The following is a 24,211-nucleotide window of genomic DNA, read 5'->3' on the forward strand; positions in this document are numbered from 1 at the left end:
ATGTTAAATATAAGATATAAATCTGAATTAATATAAAGTTGTTTAATGACATTTTATTTGTTGGACAGCAGCGGTGGAGCGGAACGAAAATAGTCAGGGCTGCATTCTGGCCGGTGCGTTATTAACAAGGGACAACGTGCTCCCTAGCCGATCATAAACACGAATAAAAGGTAAACCGACGCAAATTCCCGATCTGATTAGCTTTTTTACATCGCCCAAATAATATTTGTGCGTGCTTATTTTCTATTGTTCCCTGTCAGATCATGAGCAAAGACGCCCAGATGAGGGCTGCTATTAACCAGAAGCTGATTGAAATGGGCGAAAGGGAGCGGTGAGGAAACCGCAGTCATTTACAATCACAAAACACGATCCTACTATACCTGAGTAGATTTATTTTGGTGTCTTACCACTTTTTACTTTTACCTAAAATAACTCAATTTTACCCAAGTCTTTTTTTTGCACAAGTGTCTGTACTTGCACTTCGCACAGGGTGTGAATACTTTCGCTACCTCTGTTTACAGGTTGAAAGAGTTACTCAGGGCAAAGCTGGTAGAATGCGGTTGGAAGGATCAGCTGAAGGCGCACTGCAAAGGTACCAATTCTGACTGGGGCCTCTTTTGTCTATTCTTGTTCAACTGGATGCGTTTAAAGTGTTTAATTCCACCTCGCCTCTTTGTGCAGACGTGATCCGAGAAAAAGGCCTGGACCATGTCACAGTAGAAGATCTTGTCAACGAAATTACACCTAAAGGCAGAGGTAACGTACACGTGATCACAGTCGAATCTACTCAGACGCTTAAAAATTGGATAAAAATGACATAAGAAATGATGCAATTAACTAACGATTTATTTATTTATTCTTTTCTCCCTCTCTCCCGCAGCACTGGTTCCCGACAGCGTGAAAAAGGAGCTCCTGCAGAGAATCCGAGCGTTTCTAGCGCAGCACGCGGCCTTGTGAAAACCATTGCTGTTCACTTTATTTTTTATTTTAGCGAGATCGATGGATCCATAGGTAAAATCCAGACTGAGGTTCATTTGTGTTGTTTTCTTTTTTTTTCAAGTTTGTTATGCAAGCAGTTTTTGGAGAAAATAAAAGTCATGCCTATTTTGGTTATCAACGTTTCCTTCGTGTCTTTCTTTTGACACCGAACTAATTATCTACCTTATAATGGATGCAAAAACGTGACATGTTCTCAGACATGTCACGTGTTATTGTCTCTTTCTGACAGCAAAGACAGAAAGAAATGCTGCTGCCTTTTGTTCCATGGCATCTTAAAGATGTCTTATGTAAGCTCTTTTATCTCCACTGATAGCTCCTCAAGTTACATAACAAAAAATCTTCCAGTACTGTATGTCCCTGACTGTGGCTCCAAAAGGTCTACACCCCCCCTCCCAATCAAAGGCCAACTTTTTGTGCTGTTCTTAGTTTTTCATTCCATCCAATTCATATTTGTGTTTAACTAATCCACAATATGAGCATTTGCATTAGCAAGAATCTTGTAAAAAGTAATGTAATGTAAAATTTATTTGGGGGGGGGGCACCCCTCCGGATCAAGCTGACAGATCTCAAATAAAATAATTATTTTATCATAGACAGATACAACCAAAATTGACAATAACATACACTTGAAAAATACTGTGTTGGATAATTGGTTAATTACTATAATTACCTTCTAATTGATAAATTAAAAAATGAGAATTTATTAATTTTATTGTGCAAAAACATTTTTTTATACATTTTGGGGAAGGTAAATGTGTGTAAACTGTTTAATGATTATTCCTTTGAATTTTACTTCAGTTTATATCATTTAAACTGACAATCAATGACACATAAAATTAATTTAGATTGAACTATCTTATAATTTATTAATATTACAAGAGCTAAATATATCATATCATTTAAACTGACAATCAATGACATACATAAAATTAATTTAGATTGAACTATCTTATAATTTATTAATATTACAAGAGCTAAATGACTGAAATGAGATATTTTATGGGATTTTACAAAACCCTTGATAATGTAATGGCTTGGTGGAGTGTCTTCCTACAAGAGTGCTGTGACTTTTTTTGGCAAAGAATTTCCAAACAATTCCCAGTAGCGCTTTAAATAGCTTTTGGAGAAATATTGACACTTGATACTCATCAGTTGACAGCTCCTTTGTCTCTGTCCCCGTGCAGTTGTGGTGCGACCATCTGGGCGTGCGGCTCACCTGCAGGTCCAGCCCCCTTTGCAGGTGCGGCCACCTTCATAAAAGAGCCATCGCTCACCACCAAAAAACACATAAAGGTAGAAAAACATTTAAAGACCCCAAGACATTCAAGATTTTCGGGACTGGGCGCAGGTAAGATAAAGACTTGGTAATTTTGTATTTTACTTTGGATTTGATGATGATTTGTATTTTTCTGATGTAGCGAGGTAGGATGAAGGTCCGACCAGAAGCTCTGCTCCTCGCACTTTGCTGCTGCAGCTGTGAGTAAAATGCAAAAAAAAAGAAAAAAAATGAACACTTGCCGTCAAATTTTTGGGGATTTATTTTGGTAAATGTTTTCATTGAATTTCTGCTTTTTATTTTTTATTTTCTTTAAGTGCAGTGCTATTAGAATTGCTTTCATTAGTATAAAATATACTTTTAGAACAACTATGCTGCTGTATTTTAATATCATCAGGGTTTTTTTCCAAGTATAATTTTATTAGATTATTATTAATCATTTGATTACATTCTACTGACTCTAATGTTTTACTCAGATGCTCAGCGCCTACATTACGTGCAACCGCATACAGGAAGCACAGAGGGAGCGACACGTCTCACCCTGACTGGAGAAGGTACCCCCCCCCCCCCCCACTCCGCAAGTGTGACCTTGCAAAAAATATATGTACATTTTTGTTTGTTATTTTCTTCACATAAAAGGTTTTGCTCAAGAAGGACAATTCCAGCTCAATCCCCAAAACGACATGTTTGGGAACCGCGTGACGCTGGTGTCGGACACCTTGTCTATCCCGTGCGATGTCGAGAGGGATTCCACGCACGGCAACCAGATCATGTGCTACACCAGGTACAAAAAAAAAAAAATTGAGGGAATCACGAGGTAGCACGGTGGACGACTCTTGTCACTCCTGCTTTGTCCTACACATCCAAAAACAAAGTTTCATCTTCTTGGCAGAGCCATGCCGAGCGACCGGTACACGGTCCGTGTCAGCATCAATGGCGTTCCCATCCCTGATGAAGGCATATGCAGAGGCCAAGTCACCTCATACCACTGCAGCTTCTACGTAAGTATCCCTCAAGTCCAATTAAACCCATTTGTCTTCCTTCTTCTTTTTTGTAACATCTCACTATGGTCTCCAGACAAGATGGTACCAAACTCCAACCATCCGGTCCCTCACTCCCGTCAGCGGGCTTCCAGGTGATATCTCCAATCTAAAAATAAAATAACTCTCACACTTTGCAAAGTGCTAAAAAGTGAAATCATACCTTGCAGGGACCGTGGTGACGGTGGAAGGACGCATCTTCACAGATGTCTACGGCAGCAACACCGCACTGAGCTCCAATGGAAGGAACGTCAGATTTCTCAGGTATGAACACATGTTCCAAATTGGGTCTTAGTTGTAAACAGAAAAAAATAATAATGCAAATGCTCCGTCACACAGGGCCTATATGAAGGGGATGCTGTGTGAGCTGCTCAAACCAGATTCTGATGAACTGTAAGTACAAAAAAAAAAAAAACGTTGATTAAATGCATCAAAATGTATTTATTTTAATCACGCTGTGTGTCTTTGAAGCTATAATCTGAAGCTATATTCAGAGACCTCGGTGTGGGGACACATGAGCTGCAAAACAACGGGGACTTACGTGGGTAAGCTCCAGTGACTGATGACAAATTGTTTTAAATTTGGATTTAATTTGTAGATTTTGACCATTTCTCCCCCAAACTGCCTCCCCCAGGACATCACAACATGAGCTACATCTTGGATTCGAATTATGGCAGGTCAGCGGGAATAATCACTTTATTATGCTTTTTCAATAGTTGAATATAACTGACTTTGGAACTTAGTTAATAGATGGCTATTACCGTAAATTTTGGACTATAAGCCACAACTTTTTTTTCCGCAAATTTTGAACCCGGAATCACAAGTTTTAGCTGGTGCAGTTTATAGGCCAGTGCGTCTTACAGTCCGAAAATTGCAGTACTTTTTTTGTCTAGTGATTAAAGAAGATTCAAGACCTGTTTGTAGCTAAATAAAAAAATCTGTTTAAATCCAGGAGTTTACCCGAGAAGACGTTTTAGCTGGTGCGGTTTATAGTCCAGTGCGTCTTATAGTCCGAAAATTGCAGTACTTTTTTTGTCTAGTGATTAAAGAAGATTCAGGACCTGTTTGTAGCTAAATAAAAAAATCTGTTTAAATCCAGGAGTTTACCCGAGAAGAACCTCTTCAAGGTCTCAGCTCAAGGACAGCTTGCCATGTTTCAGACATATGCAGGTAGGTACAAGTTAAAATGTTTCAAAGTATCCTGAAAGGTAACAAAATCCGATTAAACATTTTAGAGGTTACGGCCATCACGCCATCCAATGGCAGCGTCATGGGCGGAACCCTCCTGACCATCCACGGGCGCTTCTTCGATGAGACCGACCTTCCGGCACGTGTCTTCGTGGGAGGTAATTACAAAAATGCAACCCCCACCCCCCTTTTTTCCATAACGACGTCACAGTAGGCATTGTGTGTCAGTCACCAGACGACAAAAGAGAAAATGTTTGTAGGCTCGCACGCAACGCTGATAATCCTCTTCAAAGAAACAAGTGTACATTGTGTACTTGACAACAATGGAAAAAAGCTGAGTAATTGTGTAGATTCTTCTGGCAGATTAGCAAGACCATTTCACTCAAGTTTCCATGACACATGATTTACATATCAGAAATTAACGCAAGAATCTCACAGCAGCACAGAGTAGCGTGTTAGCCAAATAGCTAAATGTCATATCAAAACCAATCAACAAAATTTTCAATGTACCCCAAAAACTGGAATAAAGCACTTCTCCACATTTTCATAGGGATGCCGTGTGATATCAAGAGTGTGCGTGATGATGCGATCACATGCGTGACACAAAAGAGTCAAATGGATGACAACAACGTCAACAACATGACGCTCTACCCAGGTGAGATTCTTCGACGCTTCTTTGCACGTCCGCTTCAAAAAAACATACGGAAGGCGTTCCGCCATTATGTCGACACTTTGACCCTTTGCGATTTTATCAAAATAGAGATTAAGATGATAAATGACTGTCACGCATCTAAACAACATTGCTGAAAATTCTCAGAGCAGGGCTTTGCACATCAAATGAAATAAATCCTTACGACTTCCAATCAACCCAGGTGGCCGAGGCTTGAAGATGCAAGTTTGGAACAACACAAACCCCTCAACGCTGAGCGACATACTCAGCTACAACGAGAGCAAAGAGGGTTACTGGGAGAACTGGATCGACTCCATGCCCCACAACTTTGTGCTTGAACTGAACTGGATAAGCACCAGAACGACCGGTTTCTTTGTACCACCGGCCAGCGGCAACTACACCATCTACCTCAACTGTGATGATCGCTGCGAATTGCACTTCAGCAACTCCAGCCGACCGGAGGACAAGGCATGATCATTCGGCAATATCATTTTTTCCAATATGACCTACTCAAAACAAATGTTTCACAAATGCCCCTTTTAGGTCAAAGTGGCATATCAGCCAAGCTACGTCTCAGACTACACAAAGCTTGCATCGCAAAAGTCCGAAGTCATGACGCTAGAGAAAGGAAAAGTGTAAGTGCAAAGTCACATTGCCATATTTGGTTGGTCACACCAAGACTGTGTGGTAAAAAATGTTTTATTCCTTTCTTCCTGTAGCTACTACCTTGAAATTCTGCATCAAGAATATGGCGGAGCAGCCGGAATCAACTTAGCCATGTTCCGACCGGAAAGTCCGTTTACGGAAGCCCAGACGAACGATGCCGTCAATGAGGTCCAGCACATATTGGTGGAATCCGAGATGTTTGATGAGAAACAGGTAGGTGGAGGTTACCTTGGTGGATCTCTGGGAGTCCAACATCTGTTGGTGGTGATCTTTCAGGTTCTTACCTTGGAATCGTGGCCCAGTAGTGCTAATGGGGTCAAAGAAGTCCAGAAAGTGAGCATCAATAGCAGCTGCATCGACCTTCAATGTGGAAGCACTTACTTCCGCCTCCGCTACGAAGGCGCAATTACGGGTAACCTTGATGTTCCGTCAAAATCCAAACTTGTGTACCGTTCATTATCATTTTCAAAATTCCCAACGAATGATCTATAGATCTGATTGCGGTGAGTGCCAGCGCTGCTGTGATGGAAAGAGCCTTGAACAGCCTATGGTCCATCAAACCCGACACGGTCCAAGTCAGCAGCACCGAAGACGCCGATGGAGTTCATTTCACGGTCACCTTCAATTCCTACAGAGGTGCGAAGTTGGCAAGTTTTGAATCTTCCTGTAAGAGTGGCATTGGACTTCTGACAAGACTAAGAAAACCTGATTTTGACTCTCAGGTGACTTCAAGCCTCTCTACTCCGAGAGTTATGACCAGTACACAAACATCAGCATTTCTGAGGTGACCAAAGGCAGGAGTAACATGTCAACGGTTACCTTGCACTGGGGAGGGATCGCCACAAAACCCATCCCGTACAATGCCAGTGGTTCTGAGGTCAGTTCCAGGATTGACTTCAAACTTCAACTCTCACCCTAACCCTAAATCTAACCCTAACCAGGTTCAATCGGCATTTGAGGATCTGATGAAGGCAGAGTGTCCCCTTGAGATTCTCACAGAGGAAGGACGAGATGTGATGTTTTTCAAGAACTATGAAGATGACAACTTCATGGTCAGTGATGTCATTAGATGATGGAATAATCATCTAGTCCGATTTTTCAAACAACCTTAACTGATTCTTCCATTGAATAGTTTGGCGACAACAGAGGGACCCCTGTGAGAACCGCCTTCTGCGGCTTATGGTCCTTGGAAAACCCACAAGTTCTTTTCAAGGACACTTACACCAAAGAGTCCGGCGACACCTATGGGACAATTTCTCTAAGTCAATATCCAATGGTAGAGTTGCTCGATTCGTAGCTGTAGAGATGAAACCAATTTGGATGAAAACCACATTGTTCTTTCTTTCCAGCTTTGCTTTGCACATAAGGGAATGCTACGCGATACAATCGGGTTAAAGTTCACGTACAAGGACACTGCTGGCACGACTAAGACAGTGACTGGAAATATCGACGTAACCTTTACCAAAGGCCCTACGTCAGTAAAAAGCACATTCAAGAAATATCTCTGTCAATCTAGACCAGAGATGAAGATTATTTCTGTGCAGATGGAGTTACAAGTGCGTGGACCTGCAAACATCTCTCCAGACAAATTACCAAGGAAGCGCTCACACTGTCGAGGAAATTTACTTGAACAATGATGACTCCGGGGAAGATTTCTACGTGGATGCCGTCCACATCGGCAAGAAGCGCACCACCACCAACGAACAAAGTAAGCAGATGCTCTGAGAACAACCATCTTCTGTGACCTGGAAATGAATTTATCTTGTGGTTTTCCCATAGCGGTTCCCCACAAGAGGAGACCGCCACCATTTGAGAGCTCTGGTCGTACCTTCCAAGAGTTCTCGGTTGTGAAAGAGATCAAGTCAAACGCTTCGCAGATTTGCTACGAGATCACGGCTATTTCCATGGACTGCGCATTTGACTTCCCGCTCATAGACGTTGGCTTCCTGCAGGTAACCCCTCAAAAGAGCTCCAGGTAACGTCAGAGCAGCATTTCAGCCTTGGTTGAATCTTCTTCCTTTTGGTCCATTTGAAGATGTCCAACAGTAGCGAGGATATGAATGAGTTTCAGGAAGGGGAAGCAAAGGTCAGTGTCAATCGTATCCACAAAGCCACTCCAGTTGTGACGGGCTCGTTTGATGTGGAGATGCATGGGCAGCGTATCGAAGGTAGCCCAACTGAACTTCTAGAAACACAAACCCTGGACCAACGAAGTTGCTTGACGAGCACTTGTTCTCAGGTTTGTCCGTGGGCATCAGTGCAGAAGACCTGAAGTACGCCCTGGAGGGAATCTCCGGTATGGGCGTGGTCGATGTCAGATACGCCGGAACGTGCAAGAGACCCAAGTGGGTGGTAGAGTGGCTGACCCAGCCGGGAGACCAGCCTCCCCTGCAGCTTGACGGTTCTTCACTCGAGGGCATCAACGTGGTTATTTGGGCCAACGAGAAGAAGAAAGGAGGACAGATGATATCGAGTTTGACGGGAGACTTCTTCCGGGTTGGGGAGACCAAACCGCAGGTATGATCAAACTTGTTGGACAATGCCTTCCTGGATGAGGTCTAAATCCAAATCTCACAGGTGGAGGTTTACATCAACGGCATTCCCTCAAAATGTTCCGGCGACTGTGGCTTTGAATGGTTGGATGAGAAGACACCAACAGTGAGTGGAATCAGCCCATCTCAAGGTAATTTGCTCAAAACTCAGTGATGGGACTTGATTCTGGTCTACAAGATCCGGTTAGTACCGCTGATTCAATCCAAACAAATGAATGGAAAATGCCCGACTTGACCAGGATCTATTGGACTGGGGACGCTTTTGACGGTAACCGGGACTGGCTTCAGCAATGAAAATGCCTCCGTCATGGTAGGAGAAGCACCATGTGTGGTGGAAGACGTCTTAGGTAAATCCAGAAGCCGTTTAGTCAAACCAAACTCAATGACCGAAAGACTAACCAAGAGGGTCTTTTGTCGCAGCGGAACGCCTGGTGTGCCAACTGGGAAGTGCCGGAGCGGGTACTGTCCCCGTGTGGATCAACTTCCCCTCTTTGGGTCGTCCTCGTTTTGTAGGCGGTAGCGTCCTCAACTTCACCTACCAGCTCATCGTCTCGTCTTTCTCCCCGACGTCTGGGAGCACTGCAGGTAAAACTCAACTCGTGGTCCAACTCATGCAGACAGATGTGGGAAAAGTTGTGAATTCAAAAATTGTTTCTTGTGTGTGTGACCCAGGGGGCACACTTTTGACCGTGACGGGCTTTGGCTTCAGCCAGGACACCAACGTCACCGTTGGTGGCGCGATGTGCCAGGTGGTCCACGCGAGTCCCACAGAGCTCAAATGCAGAACGCCAGCAGTGAGTTGTCACATTCCAAAAATATCCCAAACGTTGAGGTTCTGAGTTGTTTTCTTGCATGGATTAGGGGAGTGCGGGCTCGCAGACAGTTGCAGTCAGCATGGGCAACATGAGCAAGGAGGCAAACGACACCTTCAACTTTGACCTCACCCTGACACCTCAGATAACTGACCTGAGTCCCACGGAGACCACTGTCTTTGGTAAGTCTTGATTCCCATGCAACCTGCCAACAAATGTCTGTTGTTGATTATTATTATTTGGTAGTTCAAATCATCAACGTGTCTTTCTGCCCTGCCATTGTTGTTAATTATAACGACATAAACATCTCCAGTAATTACATACCTGAGCAGGTAAACAATCACCTTCGAGGAATCACAACCCAAGAATGAACTTTGGTTCCTGTCAATCACCTCAAAGGATTTTCTCATTACTGTTTTTTTTTCTTATGTGTGTTTGTAGGTACTAAGCACCGCACTTTAGCAACAATGACAATTATTTGGCTGACAGGAGCGACGTGGAAGTGGAAAAAATAGCTCACTCACGTGTGTGTGGTTATCTTGTCAGGACGTCGTGTTCTCACCGTGTTGGGGTCAAATCTGGGTGAGCCAGCTAATGATAGCAAGGTGTACGTGGGTGAAATGGAGTGCCAGATCGAGCAATGGACTTCCACAAACGTCACCTGCCTGATGCCCATGTTGCCAGCCGGCCTGCATGACGTGCACGTGCAGGTTGGAAACAAGGGCTACCCTCAGACCAGGTAAAATAAAAGTCACATGAAAATGATACAAAATGGATTTGGGGGAAAAAGCAGTTTGATTGGTTTCCATAGCAACGACGTGGACGCCAGGATCGAATACATCCTGGAAGTTCACAGCATCTCCCCGACGACGGGATCACTGATGGGAGGAACCCAGGTGACCGTTTCGGGAGCCGGTTTCAGCCAAAACGTTTCAGACAACAAAGTCTATTTTGGTAAGTCATGGAGGTGATGCTTGATTGGGGTCATTTTGATTTGTCTTTATTATTTTTAATCAATGAAAAATTTAAGAGTATATATTTTATGTTATTTTATATACTTGTTGACAAAATAAACAACTGTATACATTGTTTACATTATCTAGTATTTGTCTCATTAAAATGACTACAAATATTGATATGCATTTTTATTTTTTATTTAATTTCTATTTATTTATTTATTTATTTATTTATTTATTTATTTATTTATTTATTTATTTATTTATTAAAATGACTACAAATATTGATATGCATTTTTTTTATTTAATTTTAATTTTTTTGTATTTATTTATTTGTTTGTTATTTATTTATTAGAATGACTACAAATATTGATATGCATTTTTATTCTTTATTTAATTTTAATTAATTTATTTATTTTTTTATTTTTTTATTTTTACGGAAACAATGTTAGCTGTATAACAATTTTCATTTAACTGGAATCTTTTTTTTTAGCATTTTCTGAAGCTGTTAAAACATCAACCCATTAAGTTTTTTTTCGTGCTCACGTGCAACAGGTGAATCCGAATGCGAGGTGCAGGCGGCTTCAGCGAACGAGCTACGCTGCCTGCTGCAGTCACAGGAGGAGACCCACATTGTCACCAACCAGGGTGTTCACCCCGGTACGTTTGCCCCTCCCTTCTCTTTGTTCACATGTCAAGTGAACCACAATTGGATTCACTTTCAGAAAAGTGCTTAGGGCGAGAAAACTGTCTTATGTCACAAAGACACGTGTCTCTCTGTCCCATAATTGAATACCGACTTGACATGGAATGAAATATTAACCACAAAACAATACTGCATGTTTAACCAACACTTGTCTCTGTGTTCTCCAGTTTATGGTCAGGGGTACTCTTGGGACCCGCCTTCCATTAACGTGAAGGTCGGAGATATGGTCACGTGGAGGTGGACCGTACCTATGTTCCAAAGTACTTTCCGGATTGGTGTCCATCACGTTCCCAGCCCCGGTAGTGCCACTGATGAGGAAGAGGACGTGATGTTCTCCAGCGGAGAGCCAAAGCCTGGGAATGGTATAGAATGCATTTACTTGTACAAAAAAAAAAAAACCCTGAGGTAGGGGATCTCCATAATTTGCTGTTGTAATATGAGAGCAATTTTCTATGCATATGGTGAGCTGTTAGATCAACTGTTCTTTCCAAAGACCCATTTGTCCCCTCCCCGCAGGTTACTTCAGCTACAGTTTCACCATCCCCGGTGTGTATTACTACAGCAGCGGCTACATCGACGAGAATAATAAGTTGGAGCTACGTGGGGTGGTGAGAGTGGTGGACCGGCTCACCAGCAACAAAGATGTCAAAGTTCAAGTCCAGGGCGTGGACGGCCAACACGTGACAGGTAGTATGAAGATATTTCATAGCACATTTGGTATAGAGTGATCTAATCGTCTTTGTCTTCTGCCCGCAGAGTCTCATCGCATTTCTAGGTCAACACATGAGTGTGTCGCTACGCCGGACTGCATTCAGACGAACGTGTCGAGTGATGTCATCTCCTTCAGCACCTCGGCCTGCTTCACCCCCGTCGTCCGGTCTATCTCGCCCAATCAGGGCTCGTACCACCAAGTCATTCATATCCAGGGGGAAGGTCTCACCAATGTGACCTGCGCTCTGGAGGTTTGTGTATTGTCCTCCTTCCATCTTTCTTGGTCATGGCTTGGAGAGTATGAAGCATATCTCTTTATGTCGTGCAGGTGAAGGTCGGGGATGAGCCCTGTCATGTCATCAACAGCAGCCAGTCGGAGATTTTCTGCCAGCTGAGCGCCAATAACAGTCTGCCAATCGGCGTTGCTTTACCCATCGAGGTGAAAGTCAACAATTTGGGAAGCGCCGTCATCGCCGTGGCCAAGGAGTTGGAGCGCCGCTTTGTCGTTCTGCCCGTTGTTGACTCGGTATGGCCTTCTGAAGGCAGCTCCACCGGCCACACCCGGCTCTCCATCCAAGGCTCCGGTTTCTCTGAAGGCCTTTTCACCGTTGCTGGTGAATCGTGTTCCGTGGTGTCAGTCAATTACACCTCGGTGGTGTGTGACACCAGCCCGTCTCAGCCGCATGAAGGCCACGTCATCTTTCATTGGGGAGGGATCCAGAGTTCCTGTTCCTCAGACTGCTCCTTCCTGTACACGTCCTCTGTCACTCCAAATGTCACGGCCGTTTCTCCTGACGCCATCAACCAGGCAACCAACGTCACAATCTCCGGCGCGGGCTTTGGTGTTGACATTCAGGATATCGCGGTTTTCATTGGAGGCATTGAGTTACAAGTCACCACTGTCGTTGACGACGCCATCGAAGCGAAGATCGAAGCTCTTCCTGCGGGACAGCATGCTGTTCAAGTCATTGTGAGAAGTAAAGGCTTGGCGTCTGGAGAGGTCACGCTGAGCAGTGAGGCTCAAGCCTCTCTGAGTCCCGGTGAGGGCAGCCTGGAGGGGGGCACCTGGCTCCAGATCATCGGTAATGGCTTCCTCCCGGGGAACACTAGCGTGATGGTTGACAGCAAAGCATGCGAGATTGAAGAGGTGACGCCCGGAAGTCTTCAATGCCGGACACCTCCTCACGACGAGGGACTGGTCTTAGTACACATCCAGGTCTTGGATGTGGAATATCCCCCTCTCAACTTTACCTACTCTGCAAGCCAGACCCCCATCCTCAGCTCCATCATTCCTGCCATTGGTGCGTCCCTGATCTTGAAGATCCAGCTGTCAAAACCTCCTCAACATTTCACCCCTCGTGTTTGTTTTTATCTTAGGTCCTAGCGGTTCTACAATTACACTGAACGGGTCTGGCTTGGGCACGAACAAAACGCAGGTGACCGTCACAGTCAACAACGTGACTTGCGACGTTCTCACGCTCGCGGACAACCAGGTGGAATGCACTGTTGGGGAAAACCCAGGCGGGGACTACCCGGTCATGCTCTATCACCAACTCAAAGGTTACGCTCGCTCAAATGTCACGTTCCGTTATGAACTGACACTTGGCAGCGTGGAGCCTAACGAGGGTAAGCATTCAAGTCGGGCACAGCCGTCACAAGTGCTGTCTTGACTGTCTGGTCTCCTCTCCAGGAAGTTTCGGCGGTGGTGCCGAGTTGACTATCCAGGGTTCTGGCTTTGACCCGCTTAATTCTATGGTGCTGATTTGTGATGAAGAGTGTGAGGTCAATCGAGAAGCATCCACGTCCACGCACCTTTACTGCCTATCACCGCACAATAACGGTATGGACATGAAATTTTCCATTACCAAGCCAAAATGTCAGCACTGTGAAGCAGATGTTCTAACAGAACATCTCACAGAACAGTTAAAGGCAATATTTTTAACAACATGTGCTCTTCACTTAATTGCTCCAGTGCCTCAGGTCGTGCTTTTCCTCACACGCAAATGTTTCCATCGCTTGTTTTGTCACCACTTTATACATTCTATACATTCTATGCATTTAAGCAAGAATGTGAACATGCTGGTTCTCTTTGGAGCTCCACTCAACATATGATGAAAGCCATCATGTACCAGACTGCAGGAATGCAGTCTGCCGCGACAGTGACAATAAGACGTCACGGATGAGGAGACATTCTTTTCTGCAATGTTTTCACTCAGGCACAGATGAGGAGACAAACTGCACGGTAGCTGTAATTAACACACTGGATGCTGTCAACATGTCAAACGGCTTCACGTACAAAAGCCAGCTCACACCCGTGATCACGGAGGTGTCGCCGCGGCGGGGAGGTACCGCCGGAGGCACCACGCTAACCATCAGTGGCTCCGGTTTCAGGTGCAGTTAAGGCAACATGCAACGTGACAACGGGCAATATTTGAACTGATCTTCTGTTTTCTGACATCGTAGCACCGACCCGAACGAGGTCAACGTGACCATCGCCGGCTCCGTGTGTGACATCCAATCATCCAATGACACGCACGTTGTGTGCATCACTGACGCCCAACGCCAGTCTCAGGAAACCGTCGTGCTGGTTAATATCAGAGGCCAGGGTGTCGCCAAGACGGTATACTAGTCTTCTTTGAGAGTGGGATGACTCTGTTTGGGCAAGTGATGACATCATTATCTGACTTTTACTTTAGGACAATGCCTCTTACTTCTACATTGATGTGTGGTCATCCAAATACACATGGGGTGGGCTGCCTCCGCCCGAAACGGGTTCCTTGGCTGTTGTCACCAAAGGACAGACCATCCTCTTGGACACAAGCACCCCTGTGCTCAAAATGCTTCTAATTCAAGGTGTGACCAAAAGAAAAAGGGAGCAAGGGTGTCAAACTTGTTTTCATGGGGTGGTGGAAAAAAATAATTTTGGGAAGGGGTCAAGAAAGATCCGGACAGTGCTGGCCTAGAATGTCTCGTTAAGACTTTGTTTGTGTTCAGGGGGTACGCTGGTGTTTGACGAGGCCGACATTGAGCTGCAAGCAGAAAATATCCTCATCACCGACGGCGGGTCGCTCCAGGTGGGCCGGGTCGGGGCACCGTTCCAACATAAAGCCATCATTACGCTGCATGGGCATCCACGCTCCATTGAACTTCCCGTGTACGGCGCCAAGACGCTGGCAATCAGGGAGGGCACCCTGGACTTGCACGGTAGGGAAACCAAACTCATTTGTGACCACTTTCGGGTCCAACTAAATACGTCTTTCTGTTCCTGAAGGTAAACCCGTTCCAGTTGTCTGGACCCACCTGGCTCAGACAGCGGATGCAAACTCCTCTACATTGACCCTAATGAAGGCGGTGACTTGGCAAGCGGGAGATGAAATCGTCATTGCCTCTACCGGCCACAGGTAGATGTCGATAAAACAAGACGAGCACTTCTTCAAAATTTGCTTCTAGTTGTTTTAAAACAAGCAAACAACTTATGCACAAAGCAAAACACCTTAGACTTTGCTTGAATGTTGATCAAAGGGTCTGGAAACCACTTTGACTTGTTGTCTTCTTCCAGGCACAGTCAAAAGGAGAACGAAGTGAAGATCATCGCGAGCGTGTCGGCCGACGGCCAAACGATCACCCTGACCGAGCCCCTCATGTACTCCCACCTTGGGATATCTGTCACTCTGCCTGATGGGACAGACTTTGAAGCCCGGGCGGAGGTGGGTCTGCTGACCAGGAACGTTGTGGTGCGAGGCTCCCAAAACGTGGAGTGGCAGGAAGACATTGAGGCTTGCCCAGATGGTTTCAACACAGGTCTTGTTTTGCTCTGGTCGTAAAGTAAACGTCGTGTCGAACGAGAGAAACTGATTGTGAAATTGACGACTTCTTGCAGGAGAGTTCAGCACCCAAACTTGCTTCCAAGGAAAGTTTGGGGAGGAGGTAGGCAGCGATGAGTTTGGCGTTGGCATCATGTTCCACGCTCCCCGACCAAGCGAGGGTCTCGCCGTTGGCAGGTTGACCTACGTTGAGGTACCAACAGCCCTGCCGACTTTTATCTGACCTGAAGGCGCCTGTTCCTATGACAGTCTTTTCCAACCTTGACCTTTTGACACGGTCTGCTTCTTCAGATCTACCACGCGGGGCAGGCCTTCAGGCTGGGTCGCTACCCAATCCATTGGCATCTGATGGGAAACCTCGAGTACCAATCATACGTGCGCGGGTGTTCCATCCACAAGACGTTCAACAGGGCCGTGACCATCCACAAGACCCATCAGCTGCTGGTGGAACACAATATCATCTACGACATCAAGGGCGGTGCCTTCTTTATTGAGGACGGCATCGAAACGGAGAACATCCTCCAGTACAACCTGGCCGTGTTTGTCAGGCAGAGCAGCAGCCTGCTGAACGACGACGTCACGCCCGCCGCCTACTGGGTCACCAATCCCAACAACATCATCCGGCACAATGCCGCGGCAGGAGGCACCCACTTTGGTTTCTGGTACCGCATGCACGAGCACCCCGATGGGCCCTCCTTTGACCCAAACATCTGCCAGAAGAAGGTTCCCCTCGGCGAGTTCCGCAACAACACGGTGCACTCTCAAGGCTGGTTTGGCATCTGGATCTTCCAGGACTTTTTCCCCATGAAGGACGGTGGTTGCGGTTCCACCACGCCCGAACCCGCCGTGTTCCGGGGCCTCACTGCCTGGAACTGCGAGAAAGGAGCTGAGTGGGTCAACGTCGGTGCCGTGCAGTTTGTGGATTTGCTCGCGGTTAACAACGAGAAAGCCGGGCTGGAAGGCAAACTCATCCTCTCATGGGCGGTGAGCGGCTTTGGGGAGGACGGCGGTGCTGGGTTGTTCAACTCCACCATCGTGGGCCACGTGGACGAGCTCGGACTGGGCGGAGACTATTGCACGCATCGAGGCGTCATCGCGCCGTTCGCCGATGGCATGAGCGTGGCGGGTACCAAATTCTTGAACTTTGACCGCGACTCCTGCGCAGCCATCGGAGTGACCAAAATTGACGGGACATGCGTGGATCGCTGCGGCGGCTGGACGGTGCGCCTAAGTGGACTCCAGTTCATGAACTCGTCCAACAAGGCCGCCTTCAGGTGGGAGCACGAGGTACAGCTGGTGGACCTGGACGGCTCGCTCACAGGTATGCCCGAGGACCCAGGTTGAGAACCACTCCCCAGCAGGTCAACTTTGGGCCGTTTTTTTTCCAGGGAACATCAACCATAAGGTGATTCCGATGAACGGCCTGCTTGACCCGGCGCATTGCTCCGAGAGTGCCGAGTTTAGCTTGGTGTTCCCTGGAGCTGTATGCGACCACACGGTCAATTTCCATCGCATGGGCCTCAACAATCCTGCACCTTCTTCCTTGCAGTCCCACGATCTGGTGTTGACCAACTCGCATGGTATTGTGTCTAGCTCTGTGCTAGTGTCTTGCCAGACGTGACGAACGCACCAGATGATTTTGTTTCTTGCTTGGTTTTGAAGGCACTACGGTGATCCCCTACTTGAAGAAGAGATTGACCCACAAGTATGGCTGGATGGGCCTGCTGCCTTCAGGCCAGACGCACAAAATGCACTTAGACAATGCCGATCAACTCACAAATATCAGCTATCAAGCAACTTTCTACGGCTTTGAGGTACACATCCTCATCAAGGTCTGGAATGATGATGACGCTTTGCCTTGACTCTCCAGCATTCTGTCTGTCTTGTAGTCTGATCAATTTATCATCATCCACCACAACTTCAGCCAGAATCCAGATAAGGTCAGAATCGTGGATGAGAGGAACGCCTCGTTGTCGCCGCTCAACTACAGTTCAAACGCCAACGGTGACTGGTACCTGGACGATAATGACCTGTTTTACATGGGTGAGGCCTGCTTTGATTAGTTTGTTCAAAAGGAGGAACTGGACTCTGAACCAGACTGATCATCACGGTGTTCATTCCTTCAGTGTCAGGCAAGACGAGCCAGCGCAGGCGTCGCAGCAGTGTGGATCCTTCCTCAAAGGACGTCGCGGTGAACTTCCAAGTCTATCGTTGCTTCTTTGAGAATTGCATCCCGCCGCCACCCGCCACCATCGCCCCGGTACCCACTCATCGACCCGACAACTTCATGTACGATCACATGGAACGCTCCAGAGCTTGGTGACGGCATGATCTTGATGTGTACCGCGTACTTTGCAGTCTGTGGTCCAACACGTTTTTCTGGGAGAGCTCAGCTGACAATGCCTTCAGTGCGCCAGCAGAGGGCGCTGATGTGGTCATCCCGCCAGGTAATGTTGCATTCGAGTGTCGTAAAACCTTTGGGAGAGATTCATGCTGGCCATCCTTAATGGGACAAGCCAACAGGAGCGTTGGATTTGTAGACAGTAATGTCACGTTCCTGGTCCATACATGCGCAGGAACTTGGGTGGTCTTGGATAGCAACACACCTCCCCTTAACAAACTGGTCATCATGGGAGTCCTGGAGGTCCCACAACCCTCCAACATCTCGTCCAGTCGTCCAGCTCGGGCCGTGACTCAGAACCACACGGTCGTCATCGACGCAGTCTACATCGTTATCCAGGTAGAGGTCAAAGCGGTGGTTCTCGTGGCCATCAGGAAGCTGCCATGATGTGTGCTGGTGTTCCAGGGCGGCAGGCTGCTGGCAGGCTGGGAGGACGAACCCTTCACTGGGGATCTGCACATTAGACTGAGAGGGAACCACAGCACCCCTGACTGGCCTCTGCCAAACGGTCCCAATCTGGGATCCAAGGTGCTGGGCGTGTTTGGTACACTTGAGCTTTACGGAGAACCACGCATCTCGTATCACACCAAGCTCGCCACTACAGCCGACGCCGGGTCCAGTACGCTCAACCTGGTGGAGCCTGTCGACTGGATGGTCCGTCTTTCTTTTGCTTTGTTTGCTTGTTCAATTCATTTTCAGTTAGTTGGTCTTCAAGTCCTTCCTGTGCACAGCCTGGCGAGGAGGTGGTCATCTCCACCACCAGCTTCAGCGTGTGGGAGACGGAGAAGCGAGAGATAGCTGCCGTGTCCATGGACGGCCGCATCCTTACCTTGACCCGTCCACTGAGCCACACTCACGTCGGTCAGTTGAACGCAGAAACTGAAATCCATTAGCGCTGAACGCTCAGATTTGGATTTGCCTTCACCTCCCGTTCCAGGTGAGGTCCACTCCATCGAGGGGACGTCGCGGTCTTACAGGCTCGCAGCAGACGTTGGCCTCCTGACCAGAAACATCAAGATCATCGGTGACGAATACCCTGACATGATGGCTGAATCATTCGGCGCCCGATTGCTGGTCGGCGCTTTCTCCTCAGCTGGAATAGACTTCAGAGGTTAGAGAAGAAAGCCTAAATGTTTTAAAACTTCATTATGCCGGTGGCTTGGAACATCAGCCATACAGTTCTTGCTTTCTTGAAGAACTTGATGGTTGCTTTATTGATGACGTGTCCCAAAACATTTGCTCTGATAGTCTCACTGTTCTTCTAGGCACGGCTCAACTCCTGAATGTGGAGTTCTTCCAATCCGGTCAAGAAGGCTGGACTGACGAGTACGACCCACGATATTCGGTGGCTTTCTTAGACCTGGGACAGGTACGTCCAAATGTTGTCCACTCAATTGTCATTTTGCTAAAGCGTCTTCAACTTTGTGGTCTTCCAGGCCAACGACTCGTATATTCAGGGCTGCTCTTTCCACGACGGTTTCTCTCCGGCCATCGGCGTGTTCGGATCGGACGACTTGGCTATCGACGACAACGTCATCCACCGCACTGTGGGCGACGGTAAATGCTAAATTTTAGTCAGTTGAACTGAAAAAAAAAAAAGAAAAAGTCTCAAGGTCTGTCATGATGCTGGTCCAGGGATCAGAGTGTGGGGCAATGGGATTATCCTGAGAAGGAACCTGGTCATCATGACTTTGTGGCCCGGGTCGTACCAGGACAGAAGGGAGGAATTTAACTTTGACTGGAGCGCTGCCTTCAAGGTTAGTCCAAAATGTCAAATCACTTTAAAGTTGAGGCGGTAAAAAAAAAAAAAAAAAAAAAAAATTCTTCTTGGCATCAGGTGAATGAAGGCACAGACATTGTGATGCAGGACAACATCGCAGCGGGCTACGAACGGGTCGCCTTCCGCATTGATGGCGAGCCGTGTCCTGGTAAGACCGACCCATTTGTCCACATTTTCAAAACAAACATCCTCCAAGATGTGACGCGATCCCGTGCAGGTTTCCCCAACAACAACGAGGCGTGGTCTCACAACGAGGCTCACGGCGGTCTCTTTGGCGTCTTCATGAACAGCGACGGACTCCCCCAGTGCTCGCTCATTCGGGACTTCTTCATCTGGAGGAACTTTGACTATGGAATCTACTTCCAGGTATCAACTTGTCACTTCCTGCTCTTGATGTTTTTTCTTATTTATGACATCATCATGCTCCTCCCAGACCATCATGAGCATCACGGTGTCCAACGTGACCTTGGTGGACAACGGCATGGGCATTATGCCCATGATCTACGCACCACCATCCCTGTCCCACCAGTATGACGACAAGAAGGTCCGAGTGGAGGTAAGACGTCAACAGCGCCTGGCCAAAATGTTCTTTGTGACATATTCTGTGCAGACTTTTTAGACTAGTGGTAGAACATCAAACATTTTATTGCACAGAAAATTCAGGGCTTGACTTCCCCTTTAATATTTTGTTCTTATTATGTTTTTTTTTTTTTTTTGTCAGGATGCCGTGGTGGTTGGCAGAAGTCCCCACTTCAACTGCTCCCACACACTGGACGCCAACGACTTTAACACAATCAGTAGCAACTTACATCGAGCACCCAAGCCCAGCAATGGTAAAAATTATTAGAAAAATGTATTTTCTGTGTGATGGACAAAGTTTATGTGTGCTAGCAAGAGTTTAAAATACATGATATAGTATTTTGAATTAATAATCATAAAATACATTCATTTTGTTAGTTTTAATTTTGCTCAACATTAGACTTTTGTCTAAAATGCATGATATAGTATTTTGAATTAATAATCATGAAATATATTTTTTTGTCAGTTTTATTTTTGCCAGTGTTTTATTTTTTGCCAGTTTTATTTTTTTGTCAGTTTTGATTTTGATTTATTTATTTATTTATTTATTTATTTATTTGCCTTTTTGTCTAAAATAGTACATGATATAGTATTTTGAATTAATAATCATAAAAATTTTTGTTTTATTTTTGCTCAACATTAGACTTTTGTCAAACTAGGTAATTTTATGCAGGTATAGTACCAAAGTTAAAATTTTGCTAAACTAAATTATTACATTTTATATATTTATAAATATACATTTTTAATTTTTTTTATCAAATACACTGAATTTAGATGTTAAAAAAATTAATATCAGAATATATATCAGAATTAAAAATTATATTTGTACATTTTTGTACATAAAAAAAAGGAATATATATATATCAGAATTGAAAATTCAATTTGTACATTTTCTATACACAATTAATTTCAAGTAAACATTGTAAACACTCGTGTCCAGGTGGCAAATCGGGAATCTGCTGGCCGTCTTTTGCATCGGCTCACAACACCGCTCCGGAGAAGCCTTTTCCCGGCAACATCAACTACAACGCCATTAAGGGCGTGATGGAAGTGGCCGGTGAGTGTCATAAATGACACGCGTGACACGACGTCCAGGGAGCAGATACTCACAAATCTCTTGTCCAGACTCAATGTTCGTGGGGTTCGGCAGCGCGTGCTCGGGGCAGACAGACGTGATGTTCCTGAGCAACTCCTACAACGAGGACCTGCAGCACCCCATCCACGTTTGGAACCTGACCACTATCAACAGCACCAAGGAGGCTAAGGTCTTCATCCACAGGCCTGACGTCAGGTAAAAAAATAAATAAAATGAAAACACGCTTCTGTGAAATATTATGAGGCTTTTTTTTTTTTTTTTAATATTCTGTGTTGTGTGTAGGAAAGCGAATCCGTCCGACTGCGTGGACATGGATTGCGACGCCAAGAAGAAGACTTTGCTGCGAGACTTGGACGGCTCCTTGCTGGGGGTGGCGGGTAGCGTGGTACCACAGTCTGAGTATGAGTGGGACGGGGACTCCAGAAGGGGTCTGGGTGACTACCGCATCCCCAAGGCCATGCTGACCCACCCCAACGGCTCCCGCATCCCCGTGGAGCAAATAGCCCCCAATAAAGGTAAAAGGTCAGTCACCATTGCAAATGAATTGCAAATGAGATCCGAAGCTTTCCCGACCGACTATTTCAGGTGTGATCCGATCCAACTGCACGTACATGAGCGCCTGGCAGGCGTACGAATGTTCGGCGCTCAATTACAGGATGCTCGTCATCGAAAGTCTGGACGCCGACACGGAAACTCGACGTCTCAGTCCGGTGGCGGTGCTGAGCGAAGGCTTCGTCGACCTCATCAACGGTACGTGACGTCACGCTATTCTTAATATACAGACACCCCGATTATAATGATAATAATATATATATGTATATAATATATGCTTGTAAATGTTCCCCATCTTAATAAGTCTTATGTGTGTGTGTATGTGTGTGCGTCCAGGACCCCAGGACCACGGCTGGTGTTCAGGTTACACTTGTCAGAAGAGGGTGTCGCTCTTCCACGGCATCGTGGCCACGGAACACGCCGTGGACGTCTTCTTCTCAAGCGTCAGTCCTCAGAAGCTGCGCCTCATGATGCTCAACGCCGACGAGGATGAGGTCAGAGTCTATCAAATATTTCTTATCCTGTACATACATGGATATACCACTTTTCTGTAAAAGAAAATGAATTCATTTTTCTTTATTTACTAAATTTTGCCGGCTGTGTTTGTCGGTGACTCCCTGCAGATCGTGCTGGTGTCCGTCTTCTACAGCAAGCCACAGCAGATGGACGTGTACGTCGGCAACCAGCTCACGGCGCCCACCAATGCCGAGTGGAACGACGACAACACCGACTACAGCCTCAAGGAGCCCCTGTACGACGGTACGAAACATCAGAGGTCGCCAGGAGTATTGAAATGATGAAACAGAAACGGGCTGTCGTCCTTTCTTCTCAGAGGATAAAGAATATATGCATGTGACTTTTGGTTTCTTGGTTGTCTTTCCCTGCAGGCCAATATGTGCCGGAGCTCAACGGCTCCACCCCGCATGGTTCCAATTACTTTGATCAGAACTCCAAAATGTTGAAGGTCCTGCTGAGAGGATCTGAACCAGTAGAGATCCGGATGTCACCCAAGCTCTTCATCTCCTTCAGCCTGCCCACAATGACTGAGGAGGAATTTTTCGGCGACAACCTTGTCCGCAACTTGGCCGCCTTTTTCAATGTCCCGTCCAACATGATCCGGGTCACCAAGATCATCCGGGAGGACTCCAGGCGGAGGAAGAGGTCCACTGGCCTGACGGTGGAGGTGGAGATTAAGAAGCCACCAGTTCAGCAAGTCTCCAACACCACTAATGGTGAGATTTGGATCACGGTGGAATAGTGGCTGGCATGCCGACTGTGCAATTTTGAGGTTCTGCTTTTGTTCCCTCCACCAGATGAGGAAGACTTTATGCTGCTGAAGAACATCGCTGACAATTTGGGTCAGGCGGCCATTTCGGGCAACCTCAGTCAGTCCATCGGCTTCAACGTCTCGTCGGTGGGAGTAATCGCGCCCCCGCCTCCTGCTTCAGACCCCCTCTGGAACGAAGTAAGATCCATATGACTCGGTGGCAAAAGAACAGGTCTGGAATCCACACTTTGGTTTGGGCGTGTAGGAGGCCTCCGTGGAGGCGACGAGAGATGAGCCCGTGATCAGCCACGTGTCCAGCGTGGAGGAGCTGTTGCTGGTGCAGGAGCCCATAGCGGGTCACTACGTGGGCCCACTTTCGCAGCAACCCAGCCTCAGGGCTGTCGACCAGGAGGTGAGCAGCAATTCAAGCCACTAGAGGGTGCTCAGTTACAACAATTTTGACCTCCAGGGTGAGTGCGTGTCGGTGGACGTGACCACCATGACAGTGACGGCCAGCCTGAAGGACTCCAGCGGCGCCAGTGTGGACGGTCTGGAGGGCAACACCACCATCTTGTTCCGCTCCTGCTGGGCTAACTTCACCGACCTGTCGGTGGTCAACAGCGGCGCCAACCTCACCATGGTGTTCACCTTGAACGACTGGAGCGCTCGCTCGCAGGAGTTCAGCGTCCAGGATATGCCCGAGCCCCCCCCGATGCCCGATGACGACAGCGTGTTCGGCACGGGCAACGCGGTGGCGCCCGGGAGTTTGTGCCTGGTGAGCGTCATCTACACGTTTGCTTGCTGCAGCGGTGACGTGCCCTTCTGCTAGGGGGCGCTCTCCGGTCGCCACCTGGGACAAAGAAAATAAAAGTACCGGGTTAATTCAGCCATCCATTTTCTGTGCAAATATTTAAAAAAATGATCATTTCGGATTCTTCACTCAAAATGGGCTTCTTGTGCGTTAAGGGTGTGAATGCAGCTATTTTTCTATTTTACATGGATCTACTTCGGCAAATGTCTTATGATTAATAAAGTCTATGATGCTTCTCATTAGTGTGTCAATTTATGAATTGGATACTTTTAAAGCCAAAAGTTCTTGCAAACACGCTTGGACGTTTTTAGTCTTCTGTCCAAGG

The 24,211-nt window shown here is 46.6% G+C and overlaps 2 protein-coding genes across 3 annotated transcripts; both read left to right on the forward strand.

Annotated features, from left to right (window-relative positions):
• The first annotated feature begins 30 nt into the window (after positions 1–30).
• Positions 31–1,113, forward strand: eny2 (ENY2 transcription and export complex 2 subunit). Its single transcript, XM_049750806.1, has 5 exons — positions 31–170; positions 261–331; positions 522–592; positions 682–756; positions 881–1,113. Exons 2-5 carry the CDS (start codon positions 264–266, stop codon positions 955–957), a joined length of 291 nt encoding a protein of 96 aa, XP_049606763.1. The 5' UTR covers positions 31–170; positions 261–263; the 3' UTR covers positions 958–1,113.
• Positions 1,114–2,060: 947 nt separating this feature from the next.
• On the forward strand, positions 2,061–24,123 carry pkhd1l1.1 (PKHD1 like 1, tandem duplicate 1). Of its 2 annotated transcripts, XM_049750800.2 has the most exons (74): positions 2,061–2,347; positions 2,418–2,475; positions 2,752–2,829; positions 2,915–3,059; positions 3,168–3,276; positions 3,353–3,410; positions 3,486–3,579; positions 3,655–3,708; positions 3,787–3,860; positions 3,950–3,992; positions 4,415–4,485; positions 4,551–4,661; positions 5,054–5,158; positions 5,376–5,641; positions 5,717–5,808; positions 5,893–6,052; positions 6,116–6,251; positions 6,332–6,475; positions 6,562–6,716; positions 6,781–6,891; positions 6,972–7,115; positions 7,189–7,313; positions 7,384–7,547; positions 7,619–7,791; positions 7,875–8,007; positions 8,079–8,356; positions 8,417–8,522; positions 8,631–8,738; positions 8,812–8,976; positions 9,064–9,185; positions 9,253–9,385; positions 9,750–9,942; positions 10,015–10,157; positions 10,715–10,819; positions 11,033–11,227; positions 11,382–11,552; positions 11,622–11,827; positions 11,905–12,877; positions 12,954–13,202; positions 13,267–13,416; positions 13,793–13,967; positions 14,040–14,196; positions 14,273–14,429; positions 14,571–14,780; positions 14,848–14,977; positions 15,136–15,377; positions 15,457–15,593; positions 15,692–16,721; positions 16,789–16,980; positions 17,063–17,214; positions 17,290–17,443; positions 17,527–17,689; positions 17,759–17,847; positions 17,977–18,140; positions 18,207–18,455; positions 18,533–18,662; positions 18,739–18,912; positions 19,067–19,170; positions 19,238–19,358; positions 19,437–19,558; positions 19,639–19,729; positions 19,799–19,947; positions 20,015–20,137; positions 20,303–20,414; positions 21,101–21,217; positions 21,286–21,451; positions 21,539–21,771; positions 21,842–22,006; positions 22,145–22,302; positions 22,432–22,567; positions 22,696–23,040; positions 23,122–23,273; positions 23,341–23,487; positions 23,545–24,123. In XM_049750800.2, the coding sequence occupies exons 2-74, from the start codon at positions 2,427–2,429 to the stop codon at positions 23,902–23,904; spliced, it is 12,597 nt and encodes a 4,198-aa protein (XP_049606757.1). In that variant the 5' UTR covers positions 2,061–2,347; positions 2,418–2,426; the 3' UTR covers positions 23,905–24,123. The 2 variants fall into 2 exon arrangements, with proteins under 2 accessions (XP_049606757.1, XP_049606756.1); XM_049750799.1 differs by lacking the exons at positions 2,061–2,347; positions 2,418–2,475; positions 2,752–2,829; ... (13 more) ...; positions 23,341–23,487; positions 23,545–24,123 and having other exon boundaries at positions 5,721–5,808; positions 21,539–21,778; positions 22,432–22,568.
• Positions 24,124–24,211: the final 88 nt, after the last annotated feature.

Source organism: Syngnathus scovelli, chromosome 19 (assembly GCF_024217435.2).
Source record: "Syngnathus scovelli strain Florida chromosome 19, RoL_Ssco_1.2, whole genome shotgun sequence".
Classification (NCBI taxonomy): domain Eukaryota; kingdom Metazoa; phylum Chordata; class Actinopteri; order Syngnathiformes; family Syngnathidae; genus Syngnathus; species Syngnathus scovelli.

Bases quoted from the DNA above. Each gene is read 5' to 3' on its own strand.
- eny2 (XM_049750806.1), top strand. From the start codon at position 264: ATGAGCAAAGACGCCCAGATGAGGGCTGCTATTAACCAGAAGCTGATT. The intron at 332-521 runs GTGAGGAAACCG...CTCTGTTTACAG, and splicing joins GAAATGGGCGAAAGGGAGCG to GTTGAAAGAGTTACTCAGGG. The intron at 757-880 runs GTAACGTACACG...TCTCTCCCGCAG, and splicing joins AATTACACCTAAAGGCAGAG to CACTGGTTCCCGACAGCGTG.
- pkhd1l1.1 (XM_049750800.2), top strand. From the start codon at position 2,427: ATGAAGGTCCGACCAGAAGCTCTGCTCCTCGCACTTTGCTGCTGCAGC. The intron at 9,386-9,749 runs GTAAGTCTTGAT...TTATCTTGTCAG, and splicing joins CACGGAGACCACTGTCTTTG to GACGTCGTGTTCTCACCGTG. The intron at 13,203-13,266 runs GTAAGCATTCAA...TCTCCTCTCCAG, and splicing joins CAGCGTGGAGCCTAACGAGG to GAAGTTTCGGCGGTGGTGCC.